The 19,195-nt window shown below is 46.4% G+C and overlaps 1 protein-coding gene across 9 annotated transcripts in view; it reads left to right on the top strand.

Annotated features, from left to right (window-relative positions):
• Shal (potassium voltage-gated channel protein Shal) overlaps positions 1–19,195 on the top strand; it is a 263,748-nt gene that overhangs the window by 219,510 nt on the left and 25,043 nt on the right. Inside the window, exon 5 of one of the 9 annotated variants that reach the window (XM_076523683.1) lies at positions 7,095–7,217. The exons of 5 other annotated variants lie outside the window; for them this stretch is intronic. In XM_076523683.1, coding sequence (XP_076379798.1) covers positions 7,095–7,205 — 111 coding nt within the window. In that variant the 3' untranslated portion in view covers positions 7,206–7,217. Of the gene's footprint in view, positions 1–7,094; positions 8,179–8,610; positions 8,695–19,195 lie in introns of those variants that run through there. 3 more of the 9 variants (XM_033485505.2, XM_033485504.2, XM_033485501.2) reach the window with 3 other exon arrangements.

Consider the following 19,195-nt stretch of genomic DNA (forward strand, 5'->3'; position numbering starts at 1 on the left):
GTCTGTGTACATTTCGTTGCGCCGTTCCATGAACAAGAGCGGTTCGTCGAAGGATTGCGACGTCGAAGAGATTGTGGAGGAGGGGCAAACGAATTCAACGGGTGTCGAAATTATTGAAAAATGAAACTGGAAAGCTCCGATCTGCCCTGAGTAACCACTGGAAGCGGTGTCTCCTAAATATTAATACTTCCTTGGCTTCTTTGACCCTATAATTTAAATTGACCCCGTTATAATTAAATAACTCAACGATCCACGATTGTATCGAATCAGAAAATTACGCAAGCCCATTCGGGTCTCGCGTATGCCTAGCCTGAAATTGGAACACGATCTACCTATAAAAATCTCTGTCCTTGATCCGTACAAACGTATCCTCGTTCGTCATTTATACCAATTTGGCGAATTTTCCGCCGCCGATTAGATCGTTCGTTAATAATAAATTCCCAGGCGAGCAACAGCGGCCGCTTCCATGGATTACCGAAGAGCGAGCAACAGTCCGACGATAATTAATCAGAGTGGCTAGCCGGCCGATCGATCGCGATCGAAAGAAAACACGTGTCACGTTGAAATTCGAGGCCTCCTCCGCGCCCCCCGCCCCATTGTTCCCGGAGAATTAATTATTCCAGAGGAAGTTAGGCCCGGCGAAGAGCCGAGAGGATTAATCGGAGGTAGCAGTCTGTCGATCCGCCTCGTTTACAGCCAGCGGTATTATGATTAATCGATCGGCACGATAACGGAGCGACGAGTGCACGTGTTCCGGCGGAGGGGCGGGAGGCCGGTCCAGAAACCACCTTTCCGATTATTTTCGAGCGGTTCGACTAGGCCGTAATTATCGGCCTCGCTTCCACGAACCCGCCGCGATCTCTGTCCCATCGACGTCGCTCGGCAGCATCGTGAAATTAATTACCGTTCAACAGGTAAGTTGCCAATGGGGAAACCGGGCTGTAAACGTCGCGGCGAGACAGGCTGTCGTTTGTCAATTTTTACGGCCGGCCCGTAGCGGCCCTGTTAATTGCTCGTTGCCGGCGAAACGACGCGACGTTAGCATCCACGAGCACTTCGCCGTTGGTTAGACGCCGCCTCGATCGGCTCTGCAGCGACCACCGGCTTCCGGCGATGGCGTCACGGGCTTAGGAAATGCAGTTTTCGTTCCTGGGAATAGCGTGTCGCTGAAACGCGGATTTAACGCGCGCTCCCGAAACTCGACGCTGTTCCGTGGAACGTTTGCAGATGTTTGACGAGCTATCCCTGCCTTCGATGTACAGTAAATTCTCTCTAAATTGTCTTGTAAACGAAAGTGGACAATTTGGGAAGAGGAGATACGGTTATTCGAGTCTCGCGGCTCGATTTTATGGTCACCGATTAGTCGACTCTTCTCGAATTGTATCCATTTTCGTTTACAAACCGAGGGACAATTTAGAGAGAATTTATTATACAGTAATGTCTCCCTAACTGACGCTCAGATTTTGTCCACGATAATGGACAATTTGGGAAGAGGAGATACCATTATTCGAGCCTTGCAGCTTGTTTTTGTAAAAATGAACCGCAAGGATCGAATAATCGTCTCTCTTCTCCCTAAATTGTCAATTTTTGTGGACTGAGCGTCGATTAGAGAGACATTACTGTACCTCGTAGAATAATCTTGGAGATAAACAGGTTCTACTCGAATTATAGAACGAGTTTTCGATTAAATTGGAAGGCTCCGTAACGTACACACGTATTTGAATCGTATCGTAGAACGTTTGAAAGCATTCGACGAGCCTCGAATCACAAGATCACGGATGCTGACGTCGCGAGTTCCCCCGTTCGACTGGAAATATTCCTCCCCGGATATTAGCAAGCCGGCAGGACTGCGTGTACTGTACATAACATTGTAAATTTTGTACTATAAACACTGTCGGCACCTGTTCCGTGTGGTTCTCTTCCCGTAGAAACAGTTCTCGCCCGTCCAAGGTAAGGCCCAGCCGTGATAACTGTTTACTTATCTTCTTTTTCTTTCATGGTTACGCCCCCTACCTCCACCCACCCAATCACCCACATTCTTTGTCACCAATTATGCCAGTCGATACCGAATTGATCGTGAAAGCCTGCAAGTTCTCGGATTAGTCGTTCTTTTTTGGGACATGTTGTTGATCGGCTCTCTGTTACTCGTTTCTTGGCACTGTTCCTCCTCCACACCTCTTGTTTCTTGGACTTGTTTGAATGCGAACCACTTCACGACCCACAGACACGATTCGTGCTCGACGGATTTGTTCGATACTAGAATTTATTACCAGCCCGGCGCAGAGTGGCTGGGCTTTCGGCGGGGAGTCGGTGCAACGATATCATTATCTCGACGTCGCTCCTACGTTTTTCGGCTGTTCAGTCGTGTACAGTGAATTCTTCCGAATTTTCCCTCAGTTTGTGTAAACAAAAATGGATATAATTTGGAATAATTTGGAAAGATTATTCGAGGCTTGCACCTCGTTTTTATAATCGTTGACACTCGGCGACTATAAAATTCGAGTCGTATCTCCACTCCTCAAATTGTCCACTTTTGTCTACAGACTGAAGAAAAATTAGGGAGAACTTACCGTACCTCCCGTTCCGCTATTTCATCTCCCTTCTTTGTATTCTAGTTCTCTTCTGCTCTTGCATTTCTTTTCTCTTTATACTTATATTTATACTTTATATATACTTTATATATACTTTTTATCCACTTGCTCGTTTGCTTTCGATTCTACACTTTTCTGCTCTTCTCTTTCTATCGTCTACTATCGATGCACATTTCGATATTTTTCTCTTTCTTACAATCTTTTCGTTAACCTACTTTCCCTGATTTCCATACTTGCTACATTCTTTGCATACTCGGCTGAATTTCTCTCTCTCTCTCTCTCTCTCTCTCTCTCCACTCCTTTTTATTCTCCACTTACTTAGCGTTCCTTTTACTCCTCGTTTATTTACTTTCGCCCTCTGCTTGCACACCCTCCTCACGATACAATATTTACTCTACTCCCGCACTCTCCATCGACTCCCCTTTAAGGCCGTCCACTCTGCTCTGTCCACTAATTCTTTTTAATTGAATCTTTCTCATTTCGCGAAGGGAGGGCGAGGGTTCCGGCCCCGCGTTTCCCAACGCCCTCCCCTCGGCCGCCGTTCTACTAATTATCAAACGAAGCCTCGTTGAAAATTGCATGGAAACCAGCCCGATCGGCCGTTTCGTGCTGCCCGATCATTCGCCGCTAACCGAACTTGTACTTTCTTTCAGTGAATTCGTGCCCGCATAGACAAACGATATCATGAACACGACGGAACCGTATCCGTAAATGTCCACGTTATGTAATCAAGGGGTCACGAGATCTGGGAGTTAATATCCGACATTTGTTTCCGCCAGACCAACGGCAGAAAGTTTCAGCTTTTGCAATTCCCTCGGCGGCAATTCTCCGCGTTCGCGTAAAGGCGTTCGCGTTCCGCTTCCCCGAAATGAAAAATCCCGCGGCCCGTTGCGCGACGTTCAGAGACCTCTCCGCCCATTACCGTCTCGCCGGGCATTCAAATAAAAATCCCCAGGAAATTGCGAATTCGAGTCTCGGCGCGGGCGAGAGGCAATCGCGTCCGAATTAATCCGCCGGCAAATTGCTTTACGGCGGACCGGCCGCGGCGGGTCAACAGCGTGATCCGATTCGCGCGCCCGAAAAATCGGGCCGCTTCATTTTTCTTCATTTTTCTGTTTTTTTTCTTTTTTTTTTTAATAATTCATAATTCGCGTTCCGACGCGACGCCGGGAACTCGCCCCGGGGAAAATCCCGGCGCGCGTAATCCGTTTTGGCGCGATGACGTCACGCCGCATCATCAGTTTATCCGCGTCGCCCAAACGCGACCATTTGCGCTCCGTTCGCGGCAAATCGCTGCCCGTTTCGCCACGTGCTCGTCAATCTTTTTCAAACTCGCTGGGTCCGCTCCGCGTTTCATTGGTGCACTCTTCGCAAAATTTTAGACACCCAGACCTAGAATCGTTCGCGAACTGTTGCGAGACGTGTCCGGAAAGTAAGCTCTGATTATTTATTGAAAGAATGTATATTTTTCTTATACAGTATCTTAATGTGAATTTCATAATATAAATCTTAACACGTATTTGTATTTCACGTAAAGAGCCTCGAATTCATTTTACAATTATACAATTATACATACATACAATTGTTTAACAGTAGAACTATCAAATCAGTCAAAATTGCTGGTTTCTGTGATTTTTCCTTTTACAATTTCTCATATTATAAAAAAGCTTTCTTTTTATAATCTTTTCAGGCATACATTATTATAGAAATCGTACAAAGTTTAATCGAATTAAATATTGTTATAAAACAATATGCATTAATCTCGGTAGTTTCAGTGCTAAAATTGTAACACATAGCATGGTTTTTAGAGAATTAATAGCTTCTCTTTGACGACATTTTCATCGTATTTTACGAGCGGAAAATGCATTGAAATTGCGCTTTCTTTTCGCGAAATTTTCATTAAAATCCATCTTCCAACCATTGAATATGTTCGTCGCACGCTTCGCAAACTTGCCGATAAATGACTGCCAATTTCACATTTCTCGCGTTCAGAAATGTACATTTTTTTCTAACCACGACCTGATCGTATCAAAATGGTGGCTTCTGGATACGCCTCACGATTGACAAAGATTCGAAACACCGATCGAAATGTGCGAATCGCAAACGATTTGAACGGTTAAAATTTTGCAGAATGTCGATCCCCAAGACGCGGAAGCAGCTCGGCGTGTCGCGGAAAGATTGTCGGCTCGTTAAAAAAAATCGGACGGCGTCGGGACTGAAAAAAAAACGTTGAATAATTCAAGGACGCGTGCAGCATCGATCTCTAACGGGAAACGACCTTGAGCCGTCCGATTGATCTCGTTTCCCCGGGATCGTGACGCTCGGGGAACCGTCCGCGTCACGGCCGCCCGTGACACGAATTAATTAGATTTAATTAAACGAGCCAATTCAGCGCCGACTCGGTGATTCCGGCGAGTTGGCCAACGCGCGCAATCAACGGTCGCGAAAATCGAATCTCGTGTTACTCCGGGAGGGAACAATCCAGCGGAGAGAACGAACAAAAACAAACGCTGATCGAGGTACCACCCACGCACTATCGCGATTTAGACACCCATAGCTCGCGCTCGTTTAGTTATAGAACGTCGTACGGGCAAGCGGAGGTTTTCGACAGAAAAACACGACGAACTGTTGAGGTTAATGGAAGCTCCTAGAGCTCTAGATACATCACGATCGATGGATCGAGCATCGGCACACGGTGCCGAGGTAGAAGCACCTTCGAGAGCCGGGGCTCTCGACGATAGCTGTTTTACGATTTTCACATCCGCCCCAACTGCCTCGACACGCGACATCGAGGTTTTAGGGTGCTTGACAGCCATGAACGCGTAGGATCTAGCGTAGATCAGTGATTTATACATTCTATCCCTTCGAAGCGAGCGTTATCTGGATCGCTGATGGACTGAGATCTTGAATAGCGGTGAAATTTTTCGTTTTCCGCTTGCTCTAGCACGCGGAATAAATTCAGATTTCTCTCTGTGAGAGATGTCCGCGAGTAACGCGTAAGTTTAACGAAACGTTTCGTTCGTTCGAAATGTACCTTGAAAATTTGTGAAATTACAGCGGTGATTCCAATCATGACTATCTCGAATAAATATTCGTTCCGGAGAAAACGATCTATGCTAATCGAAATCTGAATGAAGTCAGGGGTCCGTAGGTTTCTTCCTTAAACATCGTCGATGTTAGAAACGTAACATAGTAAACCGAGTTCTTTGCGTTCACCGACGACAGTGAACAGCCTCACCAACACTGGCATCACGAGAAAATCCCGGTACAGTAAATTCTCCCTAATTTTCCTTCAGCTTGTAAACGGAAATGGGCTATTTGGGAAGAGCTGACACGATTATTCGAGCCTCGCGACTCGTTTTTATACTTGCGGATCGTCAACGATTATAAAAACGAGGTACAGGGCTCGAATAATCGTATCTTCTCTTCCCAAATGGTCCATTTTTGTGCACAGTCTGAGCGTCAATTAGGGAGAATTTACCGTACACCGAACTCCTTTTTCGTTTCGACAACCGGTAGACGATTCTTGTAGATTTCGATACCTTCATCTTCAAATCTCGGAACTTTTTCGGGTTCAATCGCAAAAGCCACGCGAATTATTCCTGCCTGGGATGATTCCCCAGGCTCTTCCGGGTATAACAATGCACCTTTTTACAATTATAGAGACATTTAAACACGCGTAAAAAAATGCTAGAAGAGAGCAAGGCACTCGATAGCTGAACATACAAGAGCGTCGATCGTGTTGAAGTCTACATGTCCCAAAAATGTCTTGCAATCCCGAAATGGAGGGTTCCTGAGATCATTTGAAGGAACTTTTTCCTTAGCGAAAATGCGATCCGCGGCTTCGTTCGCGAGTTATTAACGAAAAACAGTGACCAAGGAGAGGCGTGATCAGTTGGTGCGAGACGGCCGATCCAATCAGCGGAACTGGGATTCGACCGCTCGACCGCTGGCGCCGTCGGCTCGGCCGCCTCGCGCCAGCTGAGCTGGAATTCGACCGCTGGCGCCGTTAGCTCGGCCGCCTCGCGCCAGCCGAGCTCGCTTCTTATTGGTCACCGTTTTTCGTCAATAACTCGTAAACAAAGCCGCGGATCGCATTTTCGCCAAGGAAAAAGTTACTCCAAATGACCTCAGGAACTCCTTATTTCTGGATTACGAGATATTTTTGGGACACCCTAAGAATTACCTATCGATCGTTGGAACGGGAAATCGGTGCCGGGACATCGGTCAGTGAAACCGTCCTGAACGGTAGTTGGAACGGTTCGCACGTCCTTGGGACTAATCGTAGGGGTCGTTTAGCGTTAGAGGATCTATAGCGTAGCGTGGGGTCGGCAGAGGCCGATCGCCGGTTGCAGCGGACGCAATTCGCAACCTGGGGGACCCGTCCGACGACTCTGCGGGGCTCACGAGTAGCTAAACCTAGGCCCAATCCGTAGAACAGTCTGTAGGGTAGGCGTGCCTAGCGTGCAACAATGTAGTGTGTGCTTGTCGTGTGGATTTCAGCAGGCGTACAGTCAGTACATCCCGGCGACAAGGGCCCAAGTATCGGGCGCCCAGGGGGGGCAGACCGGGGCTGCGATGGACGGGACTTACCTCGTCGAGGCCTCGTTCTAACTTCCTTAAAAAGTAACGAAACGAACGTCTAAAAACGCATAACAAAAAACATATGTAACGACACAGAATTGAAACGATACTAGAAATCGCAAAACCATACCTATAACAAAATCGAACAAGTAACAAAAAAAAAAACTGCTAACATAGGCTCGGAATAAAAAAAAAAAACGGAAAAAAACTCTCGAGACACGGCCGAAAGCGCACCGGAACGAGACACTCTAACGGAGACGAGAACACGCGTGTCGATAACGCACGAAGGAAGCAAAAGGTAACACGAGATACGTTTTCAGTGACCGGATCTGTACTTGTATATAAATGTCACGTTCGTGCGAGGAACAAGAGAAGAGACGGCGGAGGAGAAACCGTGAATAAAAACAAAAAAAAAAAAACAAAACAAAAACAAGTAACAGACAAATAAATGTGTAGAGGCTAAGAGAACTAGAGAGTAAAGATAAGAACACGAGCAACAAAAAAAAAGTAAACAAACAAAATAAATAAAGTAAAATAAAAATAAAAGTAAAAAGTAATAAAACAAAAAAAAAACACACACAGTGCGACACTCTTGCGAGAACAATTTAAATCAATCGAAATTCTTGTTATTTCCTCATATCCGTGCCCACCATCCGTCATGGTTCACCGATCATCGTGTGGACACACTGTTGGACCCCGTAACGATGACGTCCGCCCGCAACTCTCCTCGTCATCGTGGCCGTCGCCAATCGTCATCGTCCATCGTCATCGTCTCACCGTCACCGTCACCGTCCACCCACACCATCGTGTTTATCATCATCCGGCGACCTTTCTATTCTCCGACATCCTCTCCGTTCACCTGAACACGCGCGCAACCTGCGACAAACTAATTAACCCTTGTCGATAACCTGGGGAACACGCACGACGACGCCGACGACGACGTCAACGACAACAACAACAACAATAACAACAACAACAACAACAACAACAACAACAACAACAACAACAATGAAAAAACAAAAAAAACACAACGTTTTGCACGAAACGAACGACGGAAAAAAAACGAACGAAACGGCATGAAACGAAAATCGTTCGAACGACAACAATTTGGTTCGGCGTGAAACCGTGCGGAATTCGTAACGAACCCCGATGGATCTTTCTCGCGCGGCTCTCTCTCTTCTTCTCTTGCTCGCTCCCACGCTGGAATCTCGTGGGCGACGAAAATTAAATACAAAAAATATAATATGTATATATATATATATATATATATATATATATATATATATATATTTATATGTATGTATCTATATATATACATATATGTATATGTGATTAAACGAAACAACGTTATCGACGCTATACCGACGTTGGAACGAATTGGGAATAACGGTGCAACATGGCCGCCGGACACGCACACGAAACCGCCATATCGTAGAGCTTGTCGTATCAGATCACCACGAACGAGAGCAAGGATAGAGTGGTGCTCGTTTACGGAGACCGTATAGAAGTGCGGAAAAAGGTAAAAAGAACACCCGCGCTACGCGGAAACCGTTTCCGGTTACGATGATATAATTATTGTACGCTGTACACTATGTTGTGGATCGTTTCGGTGTCTGTTGTACGGCCGGCGCGCGATCCACGCGATCCTCGCGTGTTAAACGATCGTATACACCGGGGGTGGTCCGGTTCGTTTCTTTGCAATGGAAAAAAAAGAACCGCAGCGACACAGCATCCGGGGATTTGCTCTTTGTTGCGGCGCGCGTACCTCGGAAACTTAAGATTCCGATGATGAACGACCACTCCGTTATCGCCTGAGAGTCTGAAACGATCGCCGGACTGCGGGTCTTTGTGCTGTTGTCGAAACAAATGCGCTTCTTGTTCTGTTTCGTTCGAATGTTCCTTGGATGTCTCGTAAAATCCGCGGTCTAATTGTTATTAATGGACCGAGGATGTCGATGTACGTTTCGATGCTTTAGGATCGCGAAATTTCTGCGGGAAGTTCGACGAGAAACGAACGCGAAAAGTTGCGCAGTTCGTGAGACGCCGATGAGGGAACATTGTGCTGCGAGAATGGGCTCTTTTCCATCAAATTGGTTCGCTGTAGAAGAATATACAGGGTGTCCCGAAAATGTCTCGCAATCTGGAAATGGGGGGTTCCTGAGGTCATTTGAAGCAACTTTTTCCTTTGCGACAATTTTCTCCGATGCTTCGTTTACGAGTTATCAACGAAAAACACTGACCAATAAGAGGCGAGCTCGGCTGGCGCGCGGTGACCCAGCCAACGAGTGCACGGAGCCCAGTTCCGCTCATTGACTCGGCCGTCTCGCGCCAAACGATCTCGCCTCTGATTGGTCACTGTTTTTCAGTAATAACTCGTAAACGAAGCCGCGGATTGCATTTTCGCTAAGGAAAAAGTTGCTTCAAATGACCTCAGGAATCCCCTACTTTCGGATTGGGAGACATTTTTGGGACACTCTGTACAGACTCGAACAGACAAGACAGAACGCAACAAGACCTGCAGACTTATAAAACGGTGTCCGGAAGACAACGAGATCTCCACGATTAACGTAGTTTACGATTAGTGCAGTGTATACGATCGTGCGTTACGGCGCGTTTAGGCCTGTCGAACGAATGCTAGTTCGTCCCTCGGTTCGGCCGAAGTTCGTATTTTGTTTTATTATGTACCGTCGGTTTGTATTTGTATCGATTTCGAGTGGACGTTCACGAAGCAAAAACGAGCGAATCTCGCCGAATGCCGAGCGTAGATATTACTTCTGTTCCATTTCGAATGCTTTGCGTAGCCAACTTCGCCGAACGATCGATCACGGAATCGAAATTTTGTATTTTGGCACTTTGTCGAACCGCGGAGGGGAACGAGGACTCGTTCGTTCGGCTCGAACGCCTTTCGACGAGGGTTGCGTGATCGCGCGCGCGTACAAACTTCCACGATGTTTTCTAAGATGTGTATAAGATGTGTGGTCGTTGGGAGGATATGAGGCAGCTTTTCATGTCCTTCGACGCCAGGATCAGGACGAAGGACACACGAAGGCCTCCCCATGCATCCCCTTGGTGGTCGAGAATATATCGTGCCGCGTGGCTGATCCCTGGATTGGCTTCTGGGTGTCTGCTTTCCCCGAGAAACACTCCTCCCCTCGGCCAAGCTTCTACTTCTTTTTCTTCTTCTTCTACTTCTTCTACTACTTCTTCTTCTTCTTCTTCTTTTTCTTCTTCTTCTGATCACCTAGCTTCCCAGCTTTCGTCCTCCCATAATTTTTCTTTTACGATTCCTCCCCGTTCTTCGAGGGTCTTTCTTTTCTCCCCGCGTACCGGAAGTCCACGCAGACACGAAACCACCCTCCTGGCATGGCGCCCATCCCCCGATCCGCACCAACAACGCGTTGCGGCTGATTTTCTTGATCTGGCTTCTGACGAATGCATTCTCGCGCGAGATCGGCTTCAAGCCCACTGCGTCTGCATCTTGATGCACTGCTGCTGAAAAGTTTGCGAGCATCTTGTTATCGACGATCCCGTTCCGTGTTTTTACGCTTCCGGAAAATTCGGATACGTACATTTTAAAACGAAGGAACGTGTAAGGACGTTCGATGGAACGATCTGAGAACGGCGTTGTGTGCGATGGAGTTTCTATGGTAATTTTAATGCCTCGGGACTCTGTGTGTCCACACCCCCTCCCCCCTGGCAGGAACCTCGAAATTCGCAGCTTTGTATACTCTCTGGGATAATGGAACTTGGGGACAATTTGTCATCTGACAATGTTATAATTAAACTGCGGTTTTCGTGCTGTTACGGGAAATATTAATACATCAAGAAAGTATGTCTAAATAATTTAAAAACACTGTTGTTTTATTTTTAAATGGATGGAATATTCAGAGAAAGGAAGAAACGTTTATATGTGGTTTTTATATTTTGCAATTAGTGTCGATAAATTTTATTTTACGTTTGAATCCGCAGTCTCTGTTAACTCTTTGGGGCACAAGATTTTAGAAAATGAAATAGTCTCATGTCGCACAGAAATTTTATTGCGCTTTAAATTATACAAAATTGGTACATTTTTGTTGGAAAAAGAAATCACATAATATAAAAACATAAAATAATAATAATAATTCGATCCCGACAATTCGTTTTGTCGTTATAGAATGGGACTCAAAATAATCCCACCGTGCCGCATGGGTTCACGAATGCGCATGCAGCGATCGCAATATTTCGAGGTGGTTCTATAAAAATGTCCCACTATGCATTACCGTGCATCAAAATGATGGGACATTTTTAATCCCGCCGTGCCGCAAAGAGGTCCAATGCCGCCCATATGCTTGGCAAAAATCAATAAAACGTCTAATAGACGCGATAAACGAAGAATAGACGCGGTAATTTTCATGAAAATGTATCAACGAATTTTAATTAAAAAACAAATATTTCTTCTCTATATCTGCTATAAAACTCTTCAGTACATAATTTCGCTTCGTACGAAAACTAGCTCGGACTTGGCGGTCCGCGAACGTGAAATACTTCTGGTCCGCCAAGGGTTAACTATCGTGGGTGAACTATAAAATTTGAAGGATCGCGGAATTTAAAGTGGCCGACAACCGAAAGATATTACGCATCGAACGTGTAAATAATTGCAGAGGCTGACTGGCCACGGTCGGGGTCCCAGTAATTCGTAGGCCGCGATAATTAGTCCGTCGGATCGAGTGCTTTTTGCCAGGGGTAGCGCGCGCGAGCTCATCAATATTTCACCGGCGAATCGACGGCTCGCCACCGTTCGATAAGCAACGGCAAACTTTTGAGGGGCAGGGTAGGACGCATCCCCAACCCCGTCGCGACCCACCCCCACCCGACCGCGGGTCTGTAGTTTATTTTACTTTAGCGAGCTTCCCATCCGTGCATCGTCGCGTTTAGGATGCCGACGGCCGAAACAGGCCGCGCGCGCGCACACACACAGGGAGAACGAGATTAGGTTTCCCATTTAGGGGAGCGTTCCACTTCGTTCTTCCGTAAAGCGGGAGACGACGAGAATCGCGAAGCTCGCGACACCGGGGGCGGTTCCTACGCGCCTTCCTCGGATCTTCTCCCTTTGTTCGTGAGCTCGCTCGGATCGTCACGACGCCGAAGAAATACCGGGAACAAAGAGCCCGCGACATGTTTCTTCCCTAAAATAGCTGTCAACCGAGTCCCTTTGTTCGATTACGGCCGCCGTCTCGGGGAACGATCAGCCTCCGCCACTGTCTCTCCCGCGATTGTCTTCAGGACTGTTGGTTTAACGAGCGCTTGAACCGCGCTTCCGTTCAATCAGCCCCGCGCGCTGCCCGTCAAGGATGCTCTCCTTTGAGCCGGATTTTTCGGAAGAATGCCTTTGCCGTGTTTCATGGCGCGACGGAACGATTATCGACGAGGAAACAATAACTCGGAACTTTCCCCGAGCGGAAGACCGATGGCCGATCGATCGTTTCCTCGCGTTTAACCGGCCGCAAACTAAATTGTTTATTAGCGGCGATCACTTTCCGCTGATTACTTCTCCTCGTCGATTTATACCTTCGTTCGCGGGAACGCCGATTGATACTGCCAGTAACTTGAGAATCGTGAATACAGTAATGTCTCTCTAATTGACGCACAGATTGTCCAGCAAAAATGGACAATTCGGGGAGAAGAGATACGATTATCCGAGCCTCGCGGCTCGGTTCTATTAGTTGCCGATTGTCAACAACTATGAAAACGTGATGCAAGGCTCGAATAATCGTATCTCCTCTTTCCAAATTGTTCATTTACTGTAATGTCTCCCTTACCGACGCTCAGGTTGTCCACTAAAATAGATAATTTGGGAAGAGGAGATACGATTATTCGAGCCTTGCGGTTTATTTTTATAGTTATAAATTGACCACAATTATAAAAACGAGCCGCAAGGCTAGAATAATCGTATCTCCTCTTCCCAAATTATCCATTTTAGTGGACAGTCTGAGCGTCAGTAAGGGAGACATTACTGTGTGTGCAGAATCTGAGCATCAGTTAGGGAGACATTACTGTATTGCCGTCTCGAGTCTAGGCATGGGAACACCGGCGACCGATGCGACGCCGATTTTTACGAATCTTCGCGCAGCTGTTTGATTGTCTCGTCGAAGTCACGTTTTCCTTGTTTTCGCGGAGAAGTGACTTTTTCCGAAATTATTTTCGCACAGTCCAGCGAACGCTTGTGCAAAGATTCGTCGAAATCGGCGCGTATCAATCGCTGGATTTCCCTTGTTAGTTTAGTTGCAATGGTTAGTATTTACTGGATCCATTGGTCTACGAAATTTAAAACATGGTTCAACTATCGGCAAAAATGTACGCAAAAGTCAAACCAGAGACGCTGTTACAGTTTCGTCAGAAGTAAAAGGTAGCCATCTCAAAGGTAGCCAATTCGTCTAAGATTACGATTGCAGCCTCGTCAACACTGTACGTGCAGTAAATTCTCCCCAATTGACGCTCGGTTTGTACCAAAAAATGGACAATTTAGAAAGTGGAGATACGATTATTCGAGCCTTGCACCTCGTTTTTATAATTGTCGACGATCGGCAACTATAAAAATGAGCCGAGAGGCTCGAATAATCGTACCTCCTCTTCCGAAATTGTCCATTTGCTTCCAAGCTGAGCGTCAATTAGGGAGAATTTACTGTGATATGAAACGAAAATTTTGGCACTAGAATCACCGAGCACTGAGAGTATAATAACTAGCTTATAACTACCACGCAGTACCACCGGCATTGCGTTCGCTTGAATTTTGCTTGTTTCGCTTGCAAAACGCTAGATCTCTTCGGCAATTTCTAGCGGAAGCGGCTCGATTATTATCGAAACCTATTGCCTCGACGGTTTCCAACGAGGAAAAGCGTTTCGTCAACAAATTCTCCGCCGCCCTGAATGCGTTAATAAGCCAGCAATCTCATCCGCGCGGCGGCAGCCGGTGATTAATGTGCTCCAGCCTGAAAGACGTCGACAACGGTTCGTACGATGCACCCCCTCCCGCTCCGCCCCCGCCTGCTATCCGGCATCCGCAGCCCCTCCTAATGCGTTTTCCTTGTATTATGTTTAATGCGACGCGAACGTGCGCGTTGCTCCGTTCCTTCGCTCTCGCTTTCCCTCTCCGACACGCGCGATTTTTCGCAACCCGAAACGCTTTTCTCCGGCAACGGAAAAATCCGTCTCTCGTCCGTTCGTCGGCGCAGGCCGCGGCGGTGGGATCAATCGCGGAAGTGCCAACGGAAAGACACGTACCGTTTTTATTTCCTTGTAATAAAAATTCCTCCTCGGACGTTTCCCCGACAGACGCGGAGCTCCGGTGAAATCTTTCCTAGTTCCTCCGGTCGCCGGAAGCCTTCGAGTTGTTGACTGCTGAAAGCATTTCATGCATTCGATTATGGCTGTGAATTTTTGATGGAAACGCGAAGACGGTGGTTGCCAGAATTTTTGTATCTCGAACTTTGTCGGCGTCTCCGAAGTTTTGTCGCGAATAGTGAAATTATCTGGACCACACCTCTGTATAAGCGTTAAAACATTTGGAGCTTTTTTTATTCGTTGCAGCACGATTTTTTCCGCGACCACGTTGATTAACACTTTTATTCATTCTTAATCATTTTTCTTGTAGAACGAGACAAGTTTTCAGTTTAAATCTCCAGTTAATTTCGATTCGTAGATATTCAGAACAGAAAAATCAAATTTTGTTTCGATCCAGCAAGAATTAATAACATTCATTTTTAGTCAATTATCTATGGAATCTTCGTCGTGACTGTGACTCGTTGCTATAGCGCAACGGGTTGAACAACTCTTCCAGATTGGACATTCTGATGAAATTGTAATAGTAGACCGTCTAAATTTTCGCATCGCCAAATTTTTACCAGAATCGTAAAATTAATACCGCCGTCTGGTGTACAAGTTTTAAAATCTTTGGAGATCTTCCGTCTTAATTTTTTCTAAAGAACTCTTCAAGTTTTGACAGAGACAACTTCTTGTTCGAATTTTAGTAAATCGAACCACCATCGTGCGATCGTTGAAGTCTTTTGATTCTTTGAAGTTGGACATGCTTTTTTTAACGTCGCGATTCCAGACGCGGAAGAGAGGCTCCATTAGCCAGGTCGGTTCCTTTGACTTTCCGATTACACTTTCATTTACTGTCAGTATCGTATTACGAAGTGTCAAGAAGACGGCGGCGCGCAAAGCTCAACACGGTTACCAGTGTTTCATCAGTTCCCCGGACAAAGCGCCGGAGCGTCCCTTTGTTCCGGTTGGATATCCGCGTCGCGACGCTCTCGCTGTCGGCGGTAGAACGCGTTTCCTCGGTCGTTCGTGGCCCGACGCAACGATCAATCGCTGGAAACGGGTCCCGTAACCGAAATAACGACAGAAAGAAACCACAACGGGCGTCTCGTGCGTCACAGGTGAAAAGAAGCAACCGCGACCGCTGGCATAAGCCGCGTTCACACACGCGACACTCGGCGATATTCCGCTTCGACAAGCTCGAGAGGGGAGGGACCGTTCGAAGAAGCACTGGCAAGCTTCCTCGAAGGCAGGCGAAGTCGCTATACTTCGTCGCATCGCGTGCCGGAAGTGTCAGCGACGGGAGATTAAGTTTCACTCGATTTGTCTAGCTCCTCTTAAGGTGTACTTCGAGAATTTTTCTGGGGATAACTAAGCGCCTCGCATTTATGAAGCTTGGCAGGCTTATTTGCATACGTTCGGACTGTATCTCGGAATTTTTATGGCTCGCTGTCGCGAAAATTGTGGCAACTGCGTGTCCGGAAACCGGACCGTATCATTTATCGCGCAATCGTTAAAGTCTTTTAAAATACGCTGTCCCAAATTATCTTTCATTATTAAAAACGTCTTGCTTAGTTAATATTTTTTGACTATTCCAACTACGCGTGCACTCGGTGTACACGAATACTTTGACATCGATCGTCAGAACCGGTCTTCGTCTCCGACATACTATTACCAAAATTTCGATGACAGCAATATATAGGGTGTTTATGTTATCTTACGCGTCTCTTTGAATTGAAAAAAAAGTAATAATCTTGTTTCTGACACAATGGCCTGGACAAGGGTTCATGACGAAGAAGCAATATCTTTGTCACCGAATGCCATGTAAATGTCCATTCGGGAACATTTAAAGGTCGCAGGTCAGAGATCGTTAAATTCGTCTTGATGTGCATCGCAATGCTGCGTCATAAAAAGCAGGGATAATGTAAAAAGTAGCGAAGACCTACGTCAAAAGAAATATCCTCGAGAGAGAAAGAAACATGGATCGTAATATTTTTAGCTTCGAACTAAACAAAGTTGTCCTGTCACATTTTCTTATATCGGCAAAAATAACGAGGATATTTTAATGTACAGGATAAAATAAACACCCTACATAAAAATTCGTTACGGTAGTCCAGACATATGCCAACAACTTCGCAAAGTTTCACGAGTGTGTATCGAGTGATTGATCGGCAAAAAGATCGAAGACCGCGGCGGGTTTCGGTGTGCACGAGGCATAAAGGTCGCGGTTGCATCGGCGCAGCAGCGTCGCGACCGGTGCATCGCGACGCGACAGGAAGGGCGTCCCGACGGATATCAGCGTTACGGACAGGCCGGTTGAAAGGGATTAACGACGCTTGTCGAACGGCGACGTCTTCTCGACGTCGTGACGATCACGTCGACGCGCGGCCCGCACGAAACAGAGAGAGAGAGAGAGAGAGAGAGAGAGAGAGAGAGAGAGAGAGAAAGACGCCGAACAGGAGAACTGCATTGCGGTGCAGAGATGCAGCCGACGGATTTACCGGGGAAAATCCGACGGTTTTGTGCGAATGTCGGCCCTTCGCGATCCTCGACGTTTCCCTTTTCATTTCTAATCGGCCGACTGATATCAGCTGGCCGTGCTTCGTAGCTGTTCCAACTATTTAACGACCCGATTGCGGATCCTTGTACAAACTCGATTTTCCAATAATCGTTTCAACCGCGTCGAACGTTAGTCGAACGGATATTAAACAACTGATACGATTCGTTGAAAATTTATTTATTTCGCTCGCTGGAAACGCGCAAGGATCTACGATCTATCGACGACTCTACGGAAATGTTTAACAAACGCTTGGAGAACGACGTCGCTATATTATTTTCGTTAACTTTGCCGCTGCTGCCAGACGTCGGCGACGGATCCTGCGAACTCTGGCGCTGTTCCTAATTTTTCCGGCGACTCGTTTCAATTTCTTAATGGGCAACGGACGATTTTAGTCGGACAACGAACGAGAAAGGATCCACGGTTGTTATCCAATGTCGATAAAAGATCCCGCGAGCTTCGACACGGTCCTTAATTCCGTGAAATTTTTCTGTTTTATGGCTTCCATTTCGTTAAGCAGCACAGGCTGACTTTAATCAGCCAGTGGTCAAGAAAAAATCCCCGTTACGCGATTTTAAGTATGTCGTACGGTGTTGAATTCCTTGAAATGTCTGCGTCGTGTGTGGCTTCGATCTCGTAAAAGATCTTTAAAATCTAGTAAGAGTCTTTACTTTAAAATCTAAGAGAGACTTAGATCTGGTAAAAGATCTTTTTCATCAGCCACACCGTCGAACGATCATCATTCGATTATCATTTCAAAAAGGCATGATTGAACATTCTAAGGACCGTGATAAGATCCTTCTGGTCAACGATCGACGGATCCTGAGATCTCTGGCGCCCTGGCACCCTCGCCTATCCCAAATTGAACCGAAAAAGGAATCGTCAAACCAGTCAGAATCCGCGAATGAGATTCGTCGCCGATCGAGATCTCGCGTCGATCCGAACACGATCGACGCGCAGAGAGAAATAGAAACGCAGCCGTCAAAGGCAACTCGCGACGGTAGGCTGTTTGTTAGCGCTCGATCCGCTTCGAGGAGCGAGCGAGCGAGCGAGCGATTAATCCCGCGAGTAAACCCGCTTCGCTAGTAGGCTTTCGTTTCCACCAAGGACGAGGGATGAACGCACGTGAGAATCGTGCGTGCATCTGGCCGAGAGAAGAGCTAGAACCGCGCAGTTACCACTAGGCACGCACACTGCATCCTGGATTGCGTTTCATTGTTCGAGAATCGAGCGACGACGGTGTTGTTCGCAGCCGCAGCACGTAGCGCGATCCGTTCGTGCGAGAAACGAAAAAGACAACCGGAGAAAAGAACGGAGGAAACGCATACGCACGCGGTGGGGAAACAACGACAGGAGGATAAATAAAAAAAGAGAGAAAAAAAGAGAAAAGAGAAACGAAAAAAGAACGAAACGGATAAAAATCGAGAAAAGCACACCGAGGCGAAACGAATCGAACCGCATATTCGCACAGACACGTACGCGCGACCCACACGTGAGTAGACCCGTGAATGAACACACACGGAGAGACACGCGTACAGGACATCGACGGAGATTCGATTGAAAAGCGCAAAAGGGAGCTCTGTTTGAACAACGACGCCGGCGAGGATCCGAGACACTCGTCTTGCAATTAGTGGCTTGTCGAACACGATCATGATTACATATATATATATATATATATATTGCACCTGGCATGCTTTATTTTTACTTCTATCGATCGGAACCGACCACCTTTTTGCCACAAGCAGAGCACGGTCGTACCACCGATATTATATATACATATATATGTATATCTATGTATATGTATACTACCTTTCTGTTTCGACACCAATTCATGTTTTACCTGTTTTATTTCGTAGCCGCCGCCGCCGAATTGCTGTTGCGTATCGCTGTCACGTGTACATATCTATCTATTTATCTGTCTATTTATCTGTCTGTCTATCTATCTATCTGTCTATATATCTGTCTATCTATCTATCTATCTATCTATCTATCTATTTATCTGTCTATATCTGTCTGTTCCATATTTTCTTTGTCCGCTGTTTGTTACATGCTCGACAGTCTGTCGTTCGAAATGTCTGTTCAGTAGAAGCACAACGTTTGTCCGCTTTCCCCCCTCCCCTTGATCTCTCACAGTCGTCGTTCTCACGTTTTTTCTCGCTGTTCT

The sequence above is a fragment of the Megalopta genalis genome, chromosome 7 (assembly GCF_051020955.1).
Source record: "Megalopta genalis isolate 19385.01 chromosome 7, iyMegGena1_principal, whole genome shotgun sequence".
In the NCBI taxonomy this organism is placed as follows: Eukaryota; Metazoa; Arthropoda; class Insecta; order Hymenoptera; family Halictidae; genus Megalopta; species Megalopta genalis.